Raw genomic sequence first — 17,502 nt, 5'->3', positions numbered from 1 at the left:
CCTTTCTGTCCAGGAGGAATCCAGTGCGGATTTTTCAAGTCCCTGCCTCTCCGGGGCTGGGCTCTCCTGTCCCGAGGCTCCCGCCGCCCCCCTTAGCCCGGCTCCTCGCGGGCCCCTCCCCCACTGGATTCTTTTTTATTTTTTTCTGCCTTCTTACCTTGTTAGAAGCCTTGTTAGAAGATGGAACGCTTCTCTTTGTAGCGTTCCAGCTGTTGTCTCTTTAAATCTCAGGTCAAAAAAAAAAAAAAAAATCTCAGGTCAAATTTGTAGGTTTTTCAGGATGATTTGAAAGTTATCTAGGTAAGTTGATGGGGACGGGTGACTTGGGGACCCTACTCCTCTGCCATCTTGCCCCGCCCCCTCATTTTTTAGTTCTAATAACATTTACATAGATACTAGTGGATTTTCTGTATAAGTGATCATGTTGTTTGTGAATAAAGACAATATTACTTTTTCCTTTTCAATTGAGATTTTTTTTTTAACTTTTTTCTTAATAAATGGCTAGACCCTCAAGTACAGTGTTGGATAGAAGCAGTGAGGACAGATACACTTGCCTCATTCCCGATGTTAGGAGGAAAACTTTTGTCTTTTATCATTAAATATGGTATTTAATTTAGGAATTTTATAGGTGCTTTTCCTTAGGTTAAAGAAGTTCCCTTATATTCCAAATTGGTGGTGGGAGGGTGTTTCTTAGTAATTGATGTTGGATTATTTTAAGTGCTTTTTTTTTTTTTTTTTTGTATCTGAGATAACCATGTTTTGTTTTGGGTTTTTTGTTTTTTGTTTTTTGTTTTTTTTTTTTATAGTTTTCCTTTTTCTAACTCTTAAAAGAGTGAAAAACAAGCCAAGTCTGGGAGAAAATCCTTGCAAGCCAGGTATCTGATAAAGAACTTGTGGTAAGAAAATATAAAGAACTCTCAAAACTCAACAATAAGAAAACAAACCACTCAAATTAAAACCATACAGAAATTTGAGCAGACCGTTTATCAAAGATCTCTGGATAGCAAATAAGCACTTAAAAGATACTCAGTATTGGGACACCTGGGTGGCTCAGCGGTTGAGTGCCTGCCTTTGGCCCAGGGCGTGATCCTTGAGTCCCAGGATCGAACCCTGCATCAGGCTCCCTTCATGGAGCCTGCTTTTCTCTCTGCCTCCCTCTCTCTCTCTTTCTCTGTATCTCTCATGAATAGGTAAATAAAATCTTAAAAAAAAAAAAGATACTCAATATTATTAATCATTAGGGCAATGCAAATTTTTTTATTAAAGATTTTATTTGACATAGAGAGAGAGAGTGCATAAGCAGGGGGGAGGGGCAAAGGGAAAGGGAGAAGCAGATTCCTCACTGAGCAGGGAGCCCAACGTAGGACTCAAACCCAGGACCCTGGGATCATGACCTGATCCAAAGGCAGATGCTTTGACTGAGCCACCAAGGCACCCCAAGGAAATGCAAATTTAAACTACAATGAAATATTATTATTATATTAGAATAATATAGCTATTAGAATGGCTAAAATTAATGAGTGACCATGAGTGACCATAGCAAGTATGTTGGTGTATTAGTTAGAGTTCCCCAGGGAAACAAGACCAATCAGGTGTATATATGACATATGGGAGGATATTTCTTATGGGAATTGGATTGTGCAGTTCTGAAACCTGAAAAGTTCCACAATCCACCATCTACAAGCTAGTGAAGGAGGAAAGTCTGTGGTCTAATTCAGTCCTAGTCTAAAGGCCTGAGAACCAGGAATATCTAAGGGCTCAAGAAGATGCATGTCCCAGCTCAAGAAAAGAGAGAGGGAATTTGCCCTTCCTTTACCCTTTTATTCATCCCCACCATCAGTGGATTGGATGATTCCTGTCCACTTTGGTGAGGCTAGGGAAGATCTTCTTTACTCAGTCTACTGAATCAAATACTAATGTCCTCCAGAAACACTTTCACAGACACACCCAGAATTTGTTTTACCAGCTCTCTGGGCAGCTCTTAGCTCTGTCAAATTGACACATAAAATTAACCATCCCAGTTGACAACGACATGAAGGAACTGAAACTCTCATATATTGCTGATGGGAACGTAAAATGGTATAATTATTTTGGAAAATTGTTTTTTTTTTAAATGTTAAACATGCACCTACCATACGATCCAGGCACTCCACTCCTAGATACTTATCCGTAGGAAAGGAAGTATGTGTTCATACAAAGACTCACATGCAAATGTTTATAACAGTTTTACTTATAATAGCCCCAAACTGAAAACAACCCAAATGACTGTCAAAAGATGAATAGATAAACAAATTATGATGTATCTATGCAATGGAAAAGTACAAAGTAAAGAAGAAGAAGAGGAACAACAAGAAGAAATTATTGATATATGCAATAATGTGGATGACTTTCAAAATAGTTATGCCAAATGAAAGAAGTCAAACAAATGAAGGACATGCTGTATGATTCCATTTATAGAAACTCTAGAAAATACAAACAAATCTATAGTGATAGAAAGTAGATCAGTGGTTGCTTGGGGATGTGGGCTATGAAGATAAGCAGGATGGCTGTCAAAGGGGCCCAAGAAGACTTTCTGGGGTAACAGACATCTTGATTGTGGTAATTGTTTCACAGATGTATACATATGCCAAATGTCTCACATTGCACACTTTAAATATGTGCAGTTAATCACATGCCCATTACACCTCAATAAACTTGCTTTAAACCCTTATTTAGTATTGTTAATGCAGTATTAGCACATGACAAAAAATTCAAACAGTATATAAAATTAATTTAATTTAATTAAAAACTTCAAGAGAGAGTTCTCTCAGAAAAATAGACTTCCTAGAATATTGAATATATATGGTTGCTTGAAAACTAATATTTACTGTTTTTAAACAGATCTGATTGAACATTTAGAAAAATATGAGGATGGATTCATAGGAAGTTTAACAAATGAAAAAAATAAGCCAACTATTAAGAAAGACAAAAAAAGGCAAGGCAATTATAGCTGATGGCTTGGCTAAACTGTGAAAATATGTACATGGTCATGGAAATTCAAGCATTCAGTTAAATCTGGGGGAAGGCAGCATTGGAGGAAGTAAGGAATAGCAGTAGAAGAGAGCTAAGTCCTTATCTTCCATAACATGACATCAATAGATTATTCTAGAATTGGTAAATCAAAAACAGCAACATACACATATAAAAATAGGGAGATAATAATCAGAAGAGATAGCTAGAAAAATTTGAAAATTTTGTCCCTCAGGAGGTAATGTGGGGGTCAGTGGACTACTCCTCCTTAGGTTTATCCTTTTATCAATATTTCCTTTGTAATTTCTGAACATGTATTATATTATTCTGGAAGGCAGTGTATTATAGTGGTTATAAGCCTCAACTCAGGAGCCTCAGTGCCTGAGCTCAAACCCCCCTACTCTGTCAGTTAACAGCTAGGAGGCTTTCTTTAGGGAAGTTTTTTTAAGATTTTATTTATGTATTTATTTATTTATTTATTTATTTATTTATTTATTTATTTATTTATTCATTCATGAGAGACATAGAGAGAGAGAGAGAGACAGAGACACAGGCAGAGGGGGAAGCAGGCTCCATGCAGGGAGCCTGATATGGGACTCGGTCCCAGGACTCCAGGATCACACCCTGGGCCGAAGGCAGGGGCTAAACTGCTGAGCCACCCAGGGATCACCATTGGGGGAAGTTATTATTTTTTTTCCATTGGGCAAGTTATTTAACTTCTCTGAACTAGCTTTCCCTATGTACAAAATGGACCTAATAATACCAATTTCATAGTGATAGTATCATGTGGATCAAATACATTAAAATATACGAAAAGCTTGGGACAGTGCAAAGATGATATAAACATAGCATAAATGTTAAGAATTTTTATTATGAGGGATGCTTGAGTGGCTCAGTGGTTGAGCATCTACCTTTGGCTCAGGGCATGATCCTGGGGTCCTGGGATCGAGTCCTGTGTCAGGCTCCCTGTGGGGAGCCTGCTTCTCCCTCTGTCTATGTCTTTGCCTCTCTCAGTCTCTTATGAATAAATAAACAAAGTCTTTAAAAAAAAAGAATTTTTATTATGAAATGATGATTAACAATGATTTAAAAATTATAGCCTTTCCACTTCTGATCTCTTATTGCAAAGATAGCCACTGGTGAAAGATCTCTGTGCACTATTCTACGTCTTAAAACTTTTATAGGGAACCCTGGGTGGCGCAGCGGTTTGGCGCCTGCCTTTGGCCCAGGGCGCGATCCTGGAGACCCGGGATCGAATCCCACGTCGGGCTCCCGGTGCATGGAGCCTGCTTCTCCCTCTGCCTGTGTCTCTGCCTCATTCTCTCTCTCTCTCTGTGACTATCACAAATAAATAAAAATTAAAAAAAAAAAAATAAAAACTTTTATAAATGACTTATCATGTAGTGTGCCTATGCTTATGCTTCTTAATTTGTATCATTGGAATCAAACTATTCATTTATTCTGCCCTTTTTTCCCCCTCCTTAATGATAACTCTTGTAATTCTCTCCTAATTAACATAATCAGATCTATCTTGTTCTTGTTGATGGCTGCATAATATTCTCAGTGTTCCCTCCTCAAGGCCATTCAGATGATCTCCAGTTCTTTGCTATGATAGACGATGTGGCAGTGTGTTTGGATCCAGTGCATTCTGCAAGCATGTCCTTAGGGTTAGTTTCAGCTGAGGACACAATCTCTTTTAGAGGGACAGCCAGAACCTCAAGGAGGGGAGAGGGCATCCTGTGTTATTTTCCTGTAGGCTCACCAGCTTTTTTTTTTTTTTTTTTTTTTTTTTTGCAGTGAGTGACATCAGCTCCACTGCTTCAGGCAAAAATTCTCTAACGAATGCATCGTTTAAACAACTCTGGCCCTCTTCAGTGCCCGGGAGTCCAGGATTCAGGGGACATGTAATGGTCACTTTTGGCTCTAGAGTCAGACAGACTTGATTGTATGACCTTCAATATACACTTTGACTGGTCTTGGGTCTCAGTTTCTTCATCTGCAGAAAAAGAAAAATGACATTTATACTTAAAGATGATCGTTGTGAAGAATAGCCTATGTAATTGCCTAACTGTGCCAGGCCCAGAGTGGGAACTAAAATGTAAACATTCTGGGTACATCTTGGGGAAGTGATTCTATGAAATCGACCATTCTAGAAGTCAGTCTACGGAAATGCAATCAATTCAGCTCCTCTCCACCCAGCCCTTAAAACCTCTGCATCAGGACTTTGCTTCCCTTCCTCTTCGTATCCAGTTTGTACAATCACCGCTAGTTAACTCTTATCTGTAATCAGAAATGACACAAGTGAAATAATAATAGCCTGGGAATTTTATAGACTAATAGTAGAACTACTTGCATTTGTATTTTTAGATAGTTTTACCCCACCCAGCACGGTGCTTAGACTTGAGTTCCCAGATGGCAGCTTCTTTTAGGGGAAAGGGCAGAGTCAGACCAAATGATGAAGGAGTCAGCACTGTGTTGCATATTGCACATCTTCCTACTAAAAAAATGATTAAAAGGAGGGAGGGGTAGAGTTTGGCTAAAAATGCCCTCATGTGAACACTTTATTTCCCAGCCAGGACAGGGCAGAGAAGAGGTATAGCTTCAGCAAAAGCCCCCAGTGTCTCTCCTCTGCAGAAAAAAGCCCCCAGTGTCTCCCTTCTGCAGAAATTTCACCAGTGGATAGTGTAGATTCCTTGTTAAGTTGTCCCATGCTGGGCAAGATAAATACCAAGGGTCAGTAGTTAACATCTAGGCACCGAGGTTAAGGACCCTAAAGAATAAATCTCAGATGGAATTGGCCATAAAATTTACAGTTTTTGCAAACAAGCTTTGTGCCAGATTAAAATAGCCATAGAAGGATGCTTGGGTGGCTCAGTGGTTGAACGTCTGCCTTCGGCTCAGGTCATGATCCCAGGATTCCGAGATCAGATCCCACATCAGGCTCCTGCAGGGAGCCTGCTTCTCCCTCTGCCTATATCTCTGCCTCTCTCTCTGTGTCTCTCATGAATAAATGAATATAAATAAATAAATAAATAAATAAATAAATAAATAAATAACATACCCATAGATTCCCACAGTATTTCTTCATCACCATTCTTTGAGATCCGATCTAACAGAGCCCATAAGAAAAGAAAAGGGGTTCAGGCCTGTACTTTTCTCTCCTTTTTCCACATATCACTGGGCAATGCACAATTCCCGGTGCGGCTGGCATGCTGCGTGGGGTTTGCTCCTCAGTGTCTGGATAATTCCCACTCATCCTTTCACTTCTTTATTCCTGCTTGAACTGAGGTTTAAGCAATGTAATGTGTGGTTCCTGCTCTTGGGGAACTCACAGTCGGGAAGAGACCAATAAAAGCAACCACTGGGGCACCTCGGTGGCTCATTCAGTTAACCATCTGCCTTCTGTTCAGGTCATGGTCTCAGGGTACTAAGACTGAGCCCCGCTTTGAGCTCCCTGTTCAGCAGGGAATCTGTTTTTTCCTCTCTTGCTGCCTCTCCCTCCCTCTTGTGTTCTCTCTCTCCCTTTCTTAAATAAAATCTCTAAAAAAAGAAAGAAAAAACAACCACTTGTAGAGTTATTTGTGCTATTGAGGAATCTCTGTGCAGAATATACATTGAAAAGATGGATTGGGAGTGTGAGGGGTCAGTTCTACTTGGCAGTAGGATTCATTGAAAAGGTGCCCTTAGGATGAGTGATAGTCATTCACCAGAAGGGATTTGGGAGTGAGAAAGTCTTCAACTGAAGGAACAGCATTGATAAACTGTAGGAATTCAAGATGACCAGAGAAAGGTGAGTGAGTGGGTGGAAGAGAGGGCAGCACCAGCCTAGACGAGGCATTGGCACAATCACAGAGGCTCTTCTTTGCCAAGCAATAAGATACTTGGACTTTATTTTTCTCCAAAAGTCTTAGACTTGAGCCTCCCAAAGGTCTGGATTGCTGATCACATCTTTTGCTGTCTGTACCAGTCTGCATTATCCATTGCAAGCAACCGAGATGAAAATCTGACTCATTTAAGCCGAGAAGAAAATCACCGGAGGGCTGCTGGGAGCTCACAGAATTGCCGATGAGACAGCAGAATCAGACCAGGACAAAGGTCATTTCAGGGATATGAGGCTGCAGCCCAGATCATCCCACAGAACTCATCCCGTGAGGACCCATCTGCTGCTGCCACCTTCCTGCTGCCTCTGCTGCTCCTTGGCATTGCTGGAGCTGCTGCCCCTTCCCTGCTGTGCAGGGATTCCTTGCTTCTCCTTTGAAGGAATGTGGAAGGTATGGTTGGCCACATGCCTATGCCTGGCTGCAAGCAAGGCTGGGAACTCATGCAACTTGACTCTCTGCTGTCTCTAGTTGGCATGGTTTCTTCCATTAAATCACCAAAGGTGGGGATGTCTGGGTGACTCAGTGGTTGAGCATCTGCCTTTGGCTCAGGATGTGATCCCAGAGTCCCAGGATCAAGTCCCGCTTCGGGCTTCCTGCGTGGAGCCTGCTTCTCCCTCTGCTGTGTCTCTGCCTCTCTCTGTCTCTCATGAATAAATAAATAAAATCTTTAAAAAATAAAAATAAAAATAAATCACCAAAGGTGGGAAAGACCTTAAACATTGAAAGGGGCTCAAATGCAGGTCAATTGTAACTAAATGCCTCAGTAAATGCCTCATCCAGGGCCTTTGGAGCATTCTCAACTCCATACCAAGTCATGAGCTATATAAGAAGGAGAAGAGCTGCCTCTAGGCCTTTTCTTGGGGACTTTTGGAGAGGGATGCTCTATTCACTGACGGTTGATTGTTTCTGGGTTGTTCTGTTTTTTTTTTTTTTTAAATCTGTTTGCTATTTTGTTGTTGAAGATATTGTTTCTTCCAGAAATAGGTAAAATTGAGAACTGGATAAAAAGGATCAATAATTATTGAATTTAAATCTGAACATAAGAGAGGAAAAATGAGAGGCAAACCAGAAAACAGATGGTTAATCCTAGAGAACAAACTGATGGTTTGTTCAGAGGGGAGGTTGGCAGGCAGTTGGGTGAAATAGATGATGGGGTAAAGAGGGAACTTGTGATGAGCAACGGGTGTTATATGAAACCATCGAATCACTATATTGCACATCTGAAACTAATATACAACTCTATGCTAACTAACCGGAATCTAAATAAAAGCTTGAAACAAGAAAAAAAAAATCAGAGAGTGAATTAGTGGGGAATGAATCAACGGTGTTATTTCTGATAGCTGTGAGGCTACCTTTGCCTGGGTTGTGTTCCAACGAGTTGGGTCCCACAAAGCTCCAGCTGATGAAGGAAGTAGGGATAAATGGGGCTAGGCAGGGCTAGGTAGGGGGCCAAGAATCAAGCTCACAAAAATCCTCAAAATGTGGAGATGAAAGTAAACCAGAGATAAATAAACCAGACAATCCTGTTCCCGGTGCCAGAGGTGGGGTCTTGTTACAACATCTACTTGTGACCAAAAAAGAATTGCTGGACCCTAAAAAGGAAGTAAGCCATTAAAAAATGTTATCACTAGTCCTAACTATCAACCCAGTGGTGATATCAATAGATATGTTAAAAGGATTTAGGTTCCCTGGTTGGCTTCCAATAAAAGACCAACTCTAAAAGCCCTCAGTGGCAACCCATGTCAGGACCCCTCTCACTTCTGAGAGCTTCCTCTGTGTCTTTACTTAATAAACCTCTGTCCCTTTACTCACTCTCCTGTGTCCGTGAGATGCATTCTTCAACTCTGTGAGACAAGAACCAAGCCCCCCCATCACCAACACAAATGACCATCAATGGGTGAATAGATAAATAAATGGCGGTACATCCATTCAATGGGTTACTAATCAGCAATAGGAAAAAACAAGCACATTTCCCAGAGCACCCCAACGTCCTTTATCAACACAACCTCTTCCTTATTGTCATTCAGTTCACTACAGTTAGAATGAGGAACGTGCAGTAACTCGGCCAAGGGGAAGGCAAGCAAACAGAGCTAAACCAAAGGCATAATCCCTTACTGGTATTTAAATCATAGGCAGAGAGAAAATAGCCTAAAAAGAGTTGGGGCTTTACTCCTTCCTAGTGGTATTGTCCTGAGCAGGCCATTTCTGCTACCTGACCTTAGCCCTGCTCTGTTTCCTTCCCCCATCCCAACTACCTCAGTTTTTCTCTTTTCTAAACCCAATTCTTTCTGTCAAATCTCGAAGTCCTCTACATTCTTCCTCTAAATGTCCTCTAGCCAACCTGGGTAGATGTGGTTTCTACTGCACCAGAGAGCTGAAGAACCCAGGCTCCCCTAACTCTGCACACAGGGCTTCCAGCCCTTCTTCTGACCCTCTTTGCTTGCCTGTCAAGTCTGTGTGCCCCACGATTCTGGATTCCCACTGCCTCGGTTAAGGGAGAGCAGGAATAAGGAGTAGCTTAGGGTGAGAGATAAGCAGACAATGTGCTGAGCCGGGAGCTGGACATTGGGCTTGGTCCCACTGAGTAGGGGACAAACCAGGCTAGGCAGAGCTAGGTAGGGGGCCATGGAAGCAGGCTCACAAAAGTCCCAAAAATGCTGAGGTGTCAGGAAACCAGACATAAGGGAACAAGCCAGACCACGCTGCCCTAGATGTGGGCGGGGAGGATGTCTTTTTATTGCAGTCATCTGTGACCAACAAAGAATAAATAACCAGACCCAAAGAAGAAGTAAGCCATTAAAGATGTTATCAATAGTGATAACATTGATACTTACTCAATGGTGATATCAATAGATGATGTTAAAAGGATTTAGGTTCCCTGATTAGGCTTCTAATAAAAGACCAATCCTGCAAGTCCTCAGTGGCAACCCTGTCAGGATCCCTCTTACTTCTGAGAGCTTTCTCTGTGTCTTTACTTAATAAACTTCTGTTCCTATACTCACTTTCCTGTGTCTGCGAGATTCATTCTTCAACTCCATGAGACAAGAACCAAGCTCTCTCATATCATCACCCTGAGATCATGTCCTGAACCAAAACCAAGAGTCTACACTCAACCAATAGAGCCACCCAGGCACCCGAGAGTTTTAAATTTTTAATATTAATCAGCAGTTGCTAAGCTTCATTGGCTTTCCCACTTGCCTGCTTGCTGATGGGGTTTTGTTTGTTTTGAACACTTGGGTTTGTGCTGGTGATTTTTACATCATGCAAGACATGATTGCCCCAATTTCAGCTGGAACGAGGTTGCTCAGGAGTTCTTGGTCTGCCAGGTGGCCCATTGACTTAAACCAGTTTGAGGTCCATGAGTTCATAGAAAGTCCAGCTCTATGCAAAAAAAAAAAAAAAAAGAAAGAAAGTCCAGCTCTGCAGAGACCATCAGGCTTGGGGTCATATTTGCTTGGGACTCCAGCCTCCTTACCCTGTCTATCTAAAAGAGCACTGCGAGCCACTTGGTTGTCACTCTGGAGAACTTCACATAACTACATCAGAGCCACTCTGAACACACATTTAAATTCTGCAATCCAATGATATGCACTTTGCTAGAAAAATAAAGCCAAACCCTTCATTTCTTGAACAGCATGGTCCCACATGCAAGTTGACCACTTCATCTGGTGCTTGAGAGAAGAAACAGCTAGATCCTTATTACTGGAGATAAAAGTGTCTGAGTGGAAGACACTAAGGAAGAGACTGTACAATATTCCCCAAACTGTGTTTTGTACTTTCTGGGAGATCTAAGGGATTTTTAAGGGTCACATTGACAATGCAGGAGTTTCACATTATGTGCTGGCTTGATAGAAGATGCTATTCTACCGAGAGCCCTTTCATTTATAAACACGCTTACTTACACCTTTATTATTTTGTTTGACCCTCACACCCACCCTATGGGCAAACAGGGGCAACTTCTGGTGTCCTATTTTGCAAATTGGGATGCTGAAACAAGGCCAGGACAAGGGGGAGCAAGTGATGGGTCATTGCAAGTGTACCGTGGATCCCGTCTTTTTTTTTAAGATGTTGACATTTTGTCCTGCATGGATTTTTTTGCATTAGCTTTGATTTTTAAAATAATGTGTTAAAATGTTACCTACCTTGATTTTCGAATCTTTTGCACCTCAAGCTAGTGCCTTTATTGCCTTATTCTAGTCCCAGTCCTACAAACTGGATGGTTTACCTTGGATCCTAGGAAGTATCCATTTATTGCATGTCAAGAAGGGATGAAAATCAGTAATTTCGTGTGGTTCAACCTAATGGATCCTTTCAGGAGGGAGTCCTGAGAGCTCACATGGGTCTCTGTGCTGTATGTGACTGCTTCATTTTTTTGGTATGTGACTGCTTCATTTTTTTGTGCAGAGGTCCTCAGCCTCATTGCACATTTTTTTTTAATTTTTATTTATTTATGATAGTCACAGAGAGAGAAAGAGAGAGAGGCAGAGACACAGGCAGAGGGAGAAGCAGGCTCCATGCACCGGAAGCCCGATGTGGGATTCGATCCCGGGTCTCCAGGATCGCGCCCTGGGCCAAAGACAGGCGCCAAACCGCTGCGCCACCCAAGGATCCCCTCATTGCACATTTTAACCAGCCTTGGGGCTCTTATTAAAACCGGGATCTCAGGCTGAGGGTGGAGAAATGTTATGTGTGTTTTCAAAAAAACTCCGGTGGGAACTCTGGATTACTGCCTCTAGATCAAACTAGGTTTAAACCAGGCTGTAGGCACAGAGTACCCTGGACTCAAATTCTGATGGCATCACTTTCTAACCATAAGATCTGAGGCTGGTTACAAGTTGTTGTGAGTGCCCAGTAATGTGTGTCAGTGCCCAGCACGGTGCTTGCTTGACAATAAATCCTGGATATCGGTTAATGGTTCTATGTGCTATTTGTGCTGAGACCCACAGAAGCGAAGTAAGACACCCCAGGTTCCCCAGGAAATTCCTGAAAGAGTTGGGTTTCTGCTCCAGATAGGTCTGGCCTGCTATCTAGAGTCAAAACAATCACATTTGTGTCCACTAAATCCCCCCTCCAAGGCTGGTGGCACTCGATAACTGGCCCACAGCATTTCCAATGAGCCCGGTCCTCCACCCTCCTGGATGAGAATTGCCCTAGGCCAGAGCTGAGCTGAGCAGGCAGAGTGGAGGCCTAAAGAGCAGGTTCCTCTGTATGTGGAGGGGGAGGGGGGATATTCCCCTCCCATCAGGAAGCCCCCTGCAGCCTCTATTACCTTGAAGGGCCCCCACTTCAGACTAGAGCTGCCAGCAGCTTTCATTTTCTCACTTCCAATTCCTTTAACCTTTTCTGTGCTGGCTCCTGCTCCCAGTATCTCAACCCAAGGCAGGGACTTCATGAATGTTGAAACCGTGGGCGCCACAGTTGGACCTCTGCCGGGGTGGGGAACGGGCGGTGCTGCAAGTAACTCATTTTTCTGAGTCTCTTTCCCTTTTTGCTTCCTGCCATGCCACAGGCCAAACAGAGTGAGTGAGTGGGGCCTAGCTTCTTCTCAGGCCACCTCTCCTCACCTCTCAGGTTCCAAACAACCCAAAGTCTCGTGCCTCCTGAGCCCTGAAGCCACCCTGCCTGTGACCCATCTCCACTCTCCAGGTGAAGCCCTGCTCATCCCTTGAACCCAGAGCTCATCAGCAAGCTTTCTGGGGAGTTCCCACTGGGGCTCTGCTGCCTCCCAGCCACTTCCAGCTCTTCCAATGCTTCAGGTTACTACCTTATGTAACAGCAAGTTTCTAGAGCTCAGTTGTATCCACATCCACCCTGTGTGCCACACTGTGAGCTCTTTTAAGGCAAAAGCTGTTGCCTTCATCTCCCTGGTAATCAAGATGCTTACAAGGTCTCTAGTGATAGTAGCCACATGACCCTAGTGCACGCTGCCCGCCACCAGGCGCCATCCTAACCACAGTACATGATCTAATTCATCAGCTAACACCACATATAACACCATCTTCCTTATTTTACAAAAGAGGAAACCGAGGCACTCAGAGCTTACATGATGTTTCCATGGTCATGGAGCTGCTATGTGGAGCAAGTGGAATTTGAATGCAGGTGTTTGAGCTTGTAGGGTCTGTGTGTTCACCACCACCCTATGCATCCTTTCTGGTATAGGGAATGCTAGACAAGAAGGAGCTGGGGAGCAGGTTTCTCCCCTCAAGGAGCTCAGGTCTTACTGGAGCCAGAGCAAGCACACAGGTGTGCACCCACACAAGGAGAGCAAGGGAAGATACAAAGGGAAGTATAAATAAATGCTACACTGGGTGGTATAGAGCAGTGCTTCTCCATAGTGTACATACATCACCTGGAAATCTAGTGGAACTGTAGATTTGGATTCACATGGGATGGGATTCTGCATTTCCTTTTTTTTTTTTTTTTTAAAGATTTTATTTATTCATGAGAGACACACAGAGATAGGCAGAGACACAGGAAGAGGGAGAAGCAGGCTCCCTGTGGGGAGCCCCATGTGGGACTCAATCCCAGGACCCCGGGATCACAACGTGAGCCAAAGGCAGACGCTCAACCACTGAGCCACCCAGGTGCCCCACTCTGTATTTATAACAAATTCCCAGGTGATGCTGCTGCTGTCCAAGGTCCACATTTTGAAGAGAAAAGATGAACCCTAAAGCCAAAGTAGGTCAGAGGAGAGAGATTTCAGTGTGAACTGCAGAGGTCCTGGGACAGCGTCTTGGGCCTAGGATGATGCCCACTTGGATGGGCAGAAGGCAGAGAGAGAGAGACATTCACACTCTCCCTGGCGCTATCCAACTCCCCACTCTTGGGGGTCTGGGGGAAAGCAGTGGTTCCAAGGACCTGTGACTTATGCTCCAAAGCCACCTCGACCCCCCCTTAACAAACAGCTGGGCCGAACAGGAGCTCCACATGTGAGTAATCTGTTTTTGAGACATGCTCAATTCTGATCATGTCAGGAAACATTTTGCAAATTCAGAAGTCAGAGCCAAAGGGAAGTGCTGTGTGGTCTACAACTAGTGGCCGTGGTTAAATGGGAACAATCTTTCCCCAAGTGGTTCCTCTTAAGGACAGCATTTCTGCTGGCCCCAGGACTTTTGGCCATTTATAAAGCTTCACAATGGAAAATAAGGAAATTCTCAAGGAGGAAGAGTTCTTGGCTAGCACCGGAGAAATAGGGGCCGTCAACCAAACCATGTTCCCTGCAATGGAGGCCTTTGAAATCAACGGTAAAGTACTGCTTCTCCGTAATGACATTGCCTGGTGATATACTTTTTCTGTTGGCAACATAAGAATAGACAAGGCTGTAGAAAGCGTAGATTTGTTCCATAGACTCTCACTAATATATTTCTGGAACACTTCAATCTGGAATTCATGTAATGTTAGTGATAGACACTGTATCCTTAGCAAATAGTTGGATTTCTTTTTTCCTTAGCTTCTCAATAAATTGTATTAAAATATTTGCCCTTAGATTAATGCTAATACTTATCATATGTCCCTCCTTTTTACTAAAGTCATGTGCCACATTTTTATTTAATGTAATTCCTTTAAAATTCTTTAAGGTAAAAAAAATAAATAAATAAAAAAAATAAAATTCTTTAAGGTGACTTCCGTTATAACTCATGTGCCGATCAGGGAGTGCTTTCTCCATTTCATGCTGGCTAGGATATGTTCACGGCTTCCTAATTAGTTTGTCTTAGATTCAATTCGGGTCTTAAAAATTCAGGCAACTCTGTCATCTTTATTTTCTCCCTCATCCTTTTTTTTTTTTAATTTTTTTTATTTATTTATTTGAGACACACAGAGAGAGAGATAGAGAGAGGCAGAGACACAGGGAGAGGGAGAAGCAGGCTCCATGCAGGGAGCCTGACGTGGGACTCGATCCCGGGTCTCCAGGATCACACCCTGGGCTGCATGTGGCGCTAAACCACTGCGCTACCGGGGCTGCCCTCTCCCTCATCCTTAATACAGGTAATGCATTTTTTAAATCTTCTAGAATTTAAAGTCACCCGTGAGTGCTTTCCACAGGGGATCTCTGATTTCCTGTACAGAATATCCTCTAGGAATTGCATTCCAAGTTGATGAGTCATTCCCACTCCCAATCTTTTTTGGAAGTTGTTTGCTCAGAAGAATTGCAGTCCTGTCCCCCAGCCTGACCTGTCCCTCTCACCCAGCATTTGTGTGGGTCACTGGCTGGAACTGAAGGGCATATGAAGATGAAGGGTTGAGTGCTCTGTCTGTAGGAATTTACAGTGTGGTCACAGAGAACGTGTGTGTGCAAATGACTTTAATAATTGCTGGCTATTATGAACCTTGGGAAATGCAACATTCTGGATATATGACTTTTTAAGATACTGAAAATATGCAAGCCAAGTCAACTGATCAAATATTCAGCAACTGCTGGGCACTGCTCTTGGCACCAAGGAAACACATAAGAATAAACGGGGAGTCCTCAGTCATGTTGGTGGTGGGAGGAGGATGGCAGGAGGTGTCAGGGTCAGGCAACCTGGAAACTATCTCTATACAATTTATTGCCGGATGTATGGACAGATCTAACTTGGTCTGACCTGGAGGTCAGAGGTGAGACCTCTTCTAAAGTTTAAATGATAAAGGGAATTAATAAAATAAGATGCTGGCTGGGACAGGAATAGAAAACCATGGGTTTATGATATATCCATAAGGAATATTTAGAGAAATACAAATAGTTCCATGCAATGGGGCCAATATTGAGTGGGGAAACTTCAGTGGGGATTGAGACTAGGACCAATTAATTTAGACTTTTCCTGAATGCAATGAGGAGCTTTGGAAGTTTGGCATTGGGCTAAGAGGCATCGGTTTGCATTTGAGATTACACACTATCATAGATGTGGGATGATCTAGAAAGAGCAACTCTGGGGACAGAAAGAAATGTAGTAGCAAGAGACAGTAAGAGGCAGTGGGTATAAGGAAGGAAAAGAGAATGCTCTGGAAAGATATTAGAAGTCAAGTCAGTAGGACTATAATGGCGGGATGAAGCAACTCTTCACTTGCTGGGAGGCCAGCCTCAAGGGGGATTTGTAGATTTCTGACATGGGTTATTGATGCCACTAACTAAAAATCTAACCAAAAAACAAAACAGCTTGGTTAGAAGGAACATCTTTCTTTTTTTCCTTAGAGATTTTATTTATTTGAGAGAGAGCAAACATGAGGGAGGGGGTCAGAGAGAGAGGGAAAAGGAGAGTAGCCTCCCCACTGAGCAGGAAGGCCCATATACGGCTAGATCCCAGGATCCCAGGATCATAACCTGAGCCAAAGGCAGATGCTTCACTGACTGAGCCATCCAGGTGCCCCGGAAGGAACATTTTTCTAAATGCGTTCACAACTTCCTATCTTCTTATACAAAGATCATGGAACATATAGAACTTTCTAGATGAATGCCGTTACAGACAGTAATCACTGTGAGGCTCTGTAACATAATGACCACCTCAGGACTTACTGAGATGTACAAAACTACTTGCTTCAGCACTAAATGGCTCCAAGTAGCTTTCTTTCTTCCTCCCTTCTTCCCTCCTTTCCCTTATGTCTGCTGAAGATTGCTTTCATATTCTGAAGAGGCTCAACATACCACTGCTTTTGCGCCCTGAAGGCTCAACAAAACCCAGCTCTTTCCTCAGCAACCAGTATCAGCTCCATCTTCCCCCTCAACAGCGGAGCATTTGGACTTGAACAAGAGACTCTACATTTGTCCCAGATGACATTATCCTTCTGGGAAGCACTCCTGTCCACCTGTTTGAAATTTATGAACATTTTTTCTGTCTTGAGCCTTCCCGTCTCTTTCCATGTGTCTGGTTTCTCAAGAATGGGTTCTGTTAGCACATCAGGAAGCCTTTGCGGGTCTGTGGCATGTAATCTGTCTGGACTCCCGCACTCCCACCCCAGAGCCCTCAACTATTTCAGTCTTCATGTCTTGCTTCTTGACATGTCTTCCCACCATTTTCAGTCTGAAGAACATTCTTCTTGACAGCAAAAACCCCCAAAAATACAGATAGAGAAGTTGTTGTTTAATTTAACATTAAGCCCTGGCTCCCAGCTGTGGATCTAGCTGTCTCTTCTTCCTGCTCTAAAGATAATTTGAAACATTCCCCTAATAGACCTTAACCCTGGAATTTATTCACGGTCACCCTTGTTGGCATGACCACTGTCACTTCAGGTCCTTGTTCTGACTTTGTTTTTTTGTCATATTACTATTTCTCAGCATTTTAAAGATATCCAGCTTTACCCTAGAGTTATTTTTCTCACTTTTTATTATGAAATAATTAGTGATTCACAGAAACTTGCAAAAAAAAAAAAAGTATGGGGAAGTCTCTGTGACCCCCACCCAGTTTCTCCTAGTGAGAACATCTTGCGTAGCTATAGTGCCCTATCGCAACCAGGAAATTGATACAGCTACAATTTAAAGCTTATTTAGATTTCATCAGTTTTACATGCACTCATTTGTGTGTGTGAATACAATTCTCTACAACTTTATCATATGTGTATATTTGTGTAACCATCACCAATATCAAAATACCAAACTTTTCCATCACCACAAAACTCTCTCTCATGCTACCTTTATAGC

At 42.7% G+C, this 17,502-nt stretch overlaps 1 protein-coding gene across 2 annotated transcripts in view; it reads left to right on the top strand.

Moving 5' to 3' along the window:
• Positions 1–7,142: 7,142 nt before the first annotated feature.
• MARCO (macrophage receptor with collagenous structure) overlaps positions 7,143–17,502 on the top strand; it is a 45,081-nt gene continuing 34,721 nt past the window's right edge. The window contains exon 1 of one of the 2 annotated variants that reach the window (XM_035702237.2): positions 7,143–7,280. Coding sequence is in view for 1 of the 2 variants with exons in the window: in XM_025429521.3 (XP_025285306.1) it covers positions 14,026–14,134 (109 nt within the window). In the remaining variant the exon portion in view is untranslated. Of the gene's footprint in view, positions 7,281–13,897; positions 14,135–17,502 lie in introns of those variants that run through there. The other variant, XM_025429521.3, reaches the window with a different exon arrangement.

The sequence above is a fragment of the Canis lupus genome, chromosome 19, assembly GCF_003254725.2.
Source record: "Canis lupus dingo isolate Sandy chromosome 19, ASM325472v2, whole genome shotgun sequence".
Lineage (NCBI taxonomy): Eukaryota > Metazoa > Chordata > Mammalia > Carnivora > Canidae > Canis > Canis lupus.
This window is presented reverse-complemented; position numbering and strand designations above follow the sequence as displayed.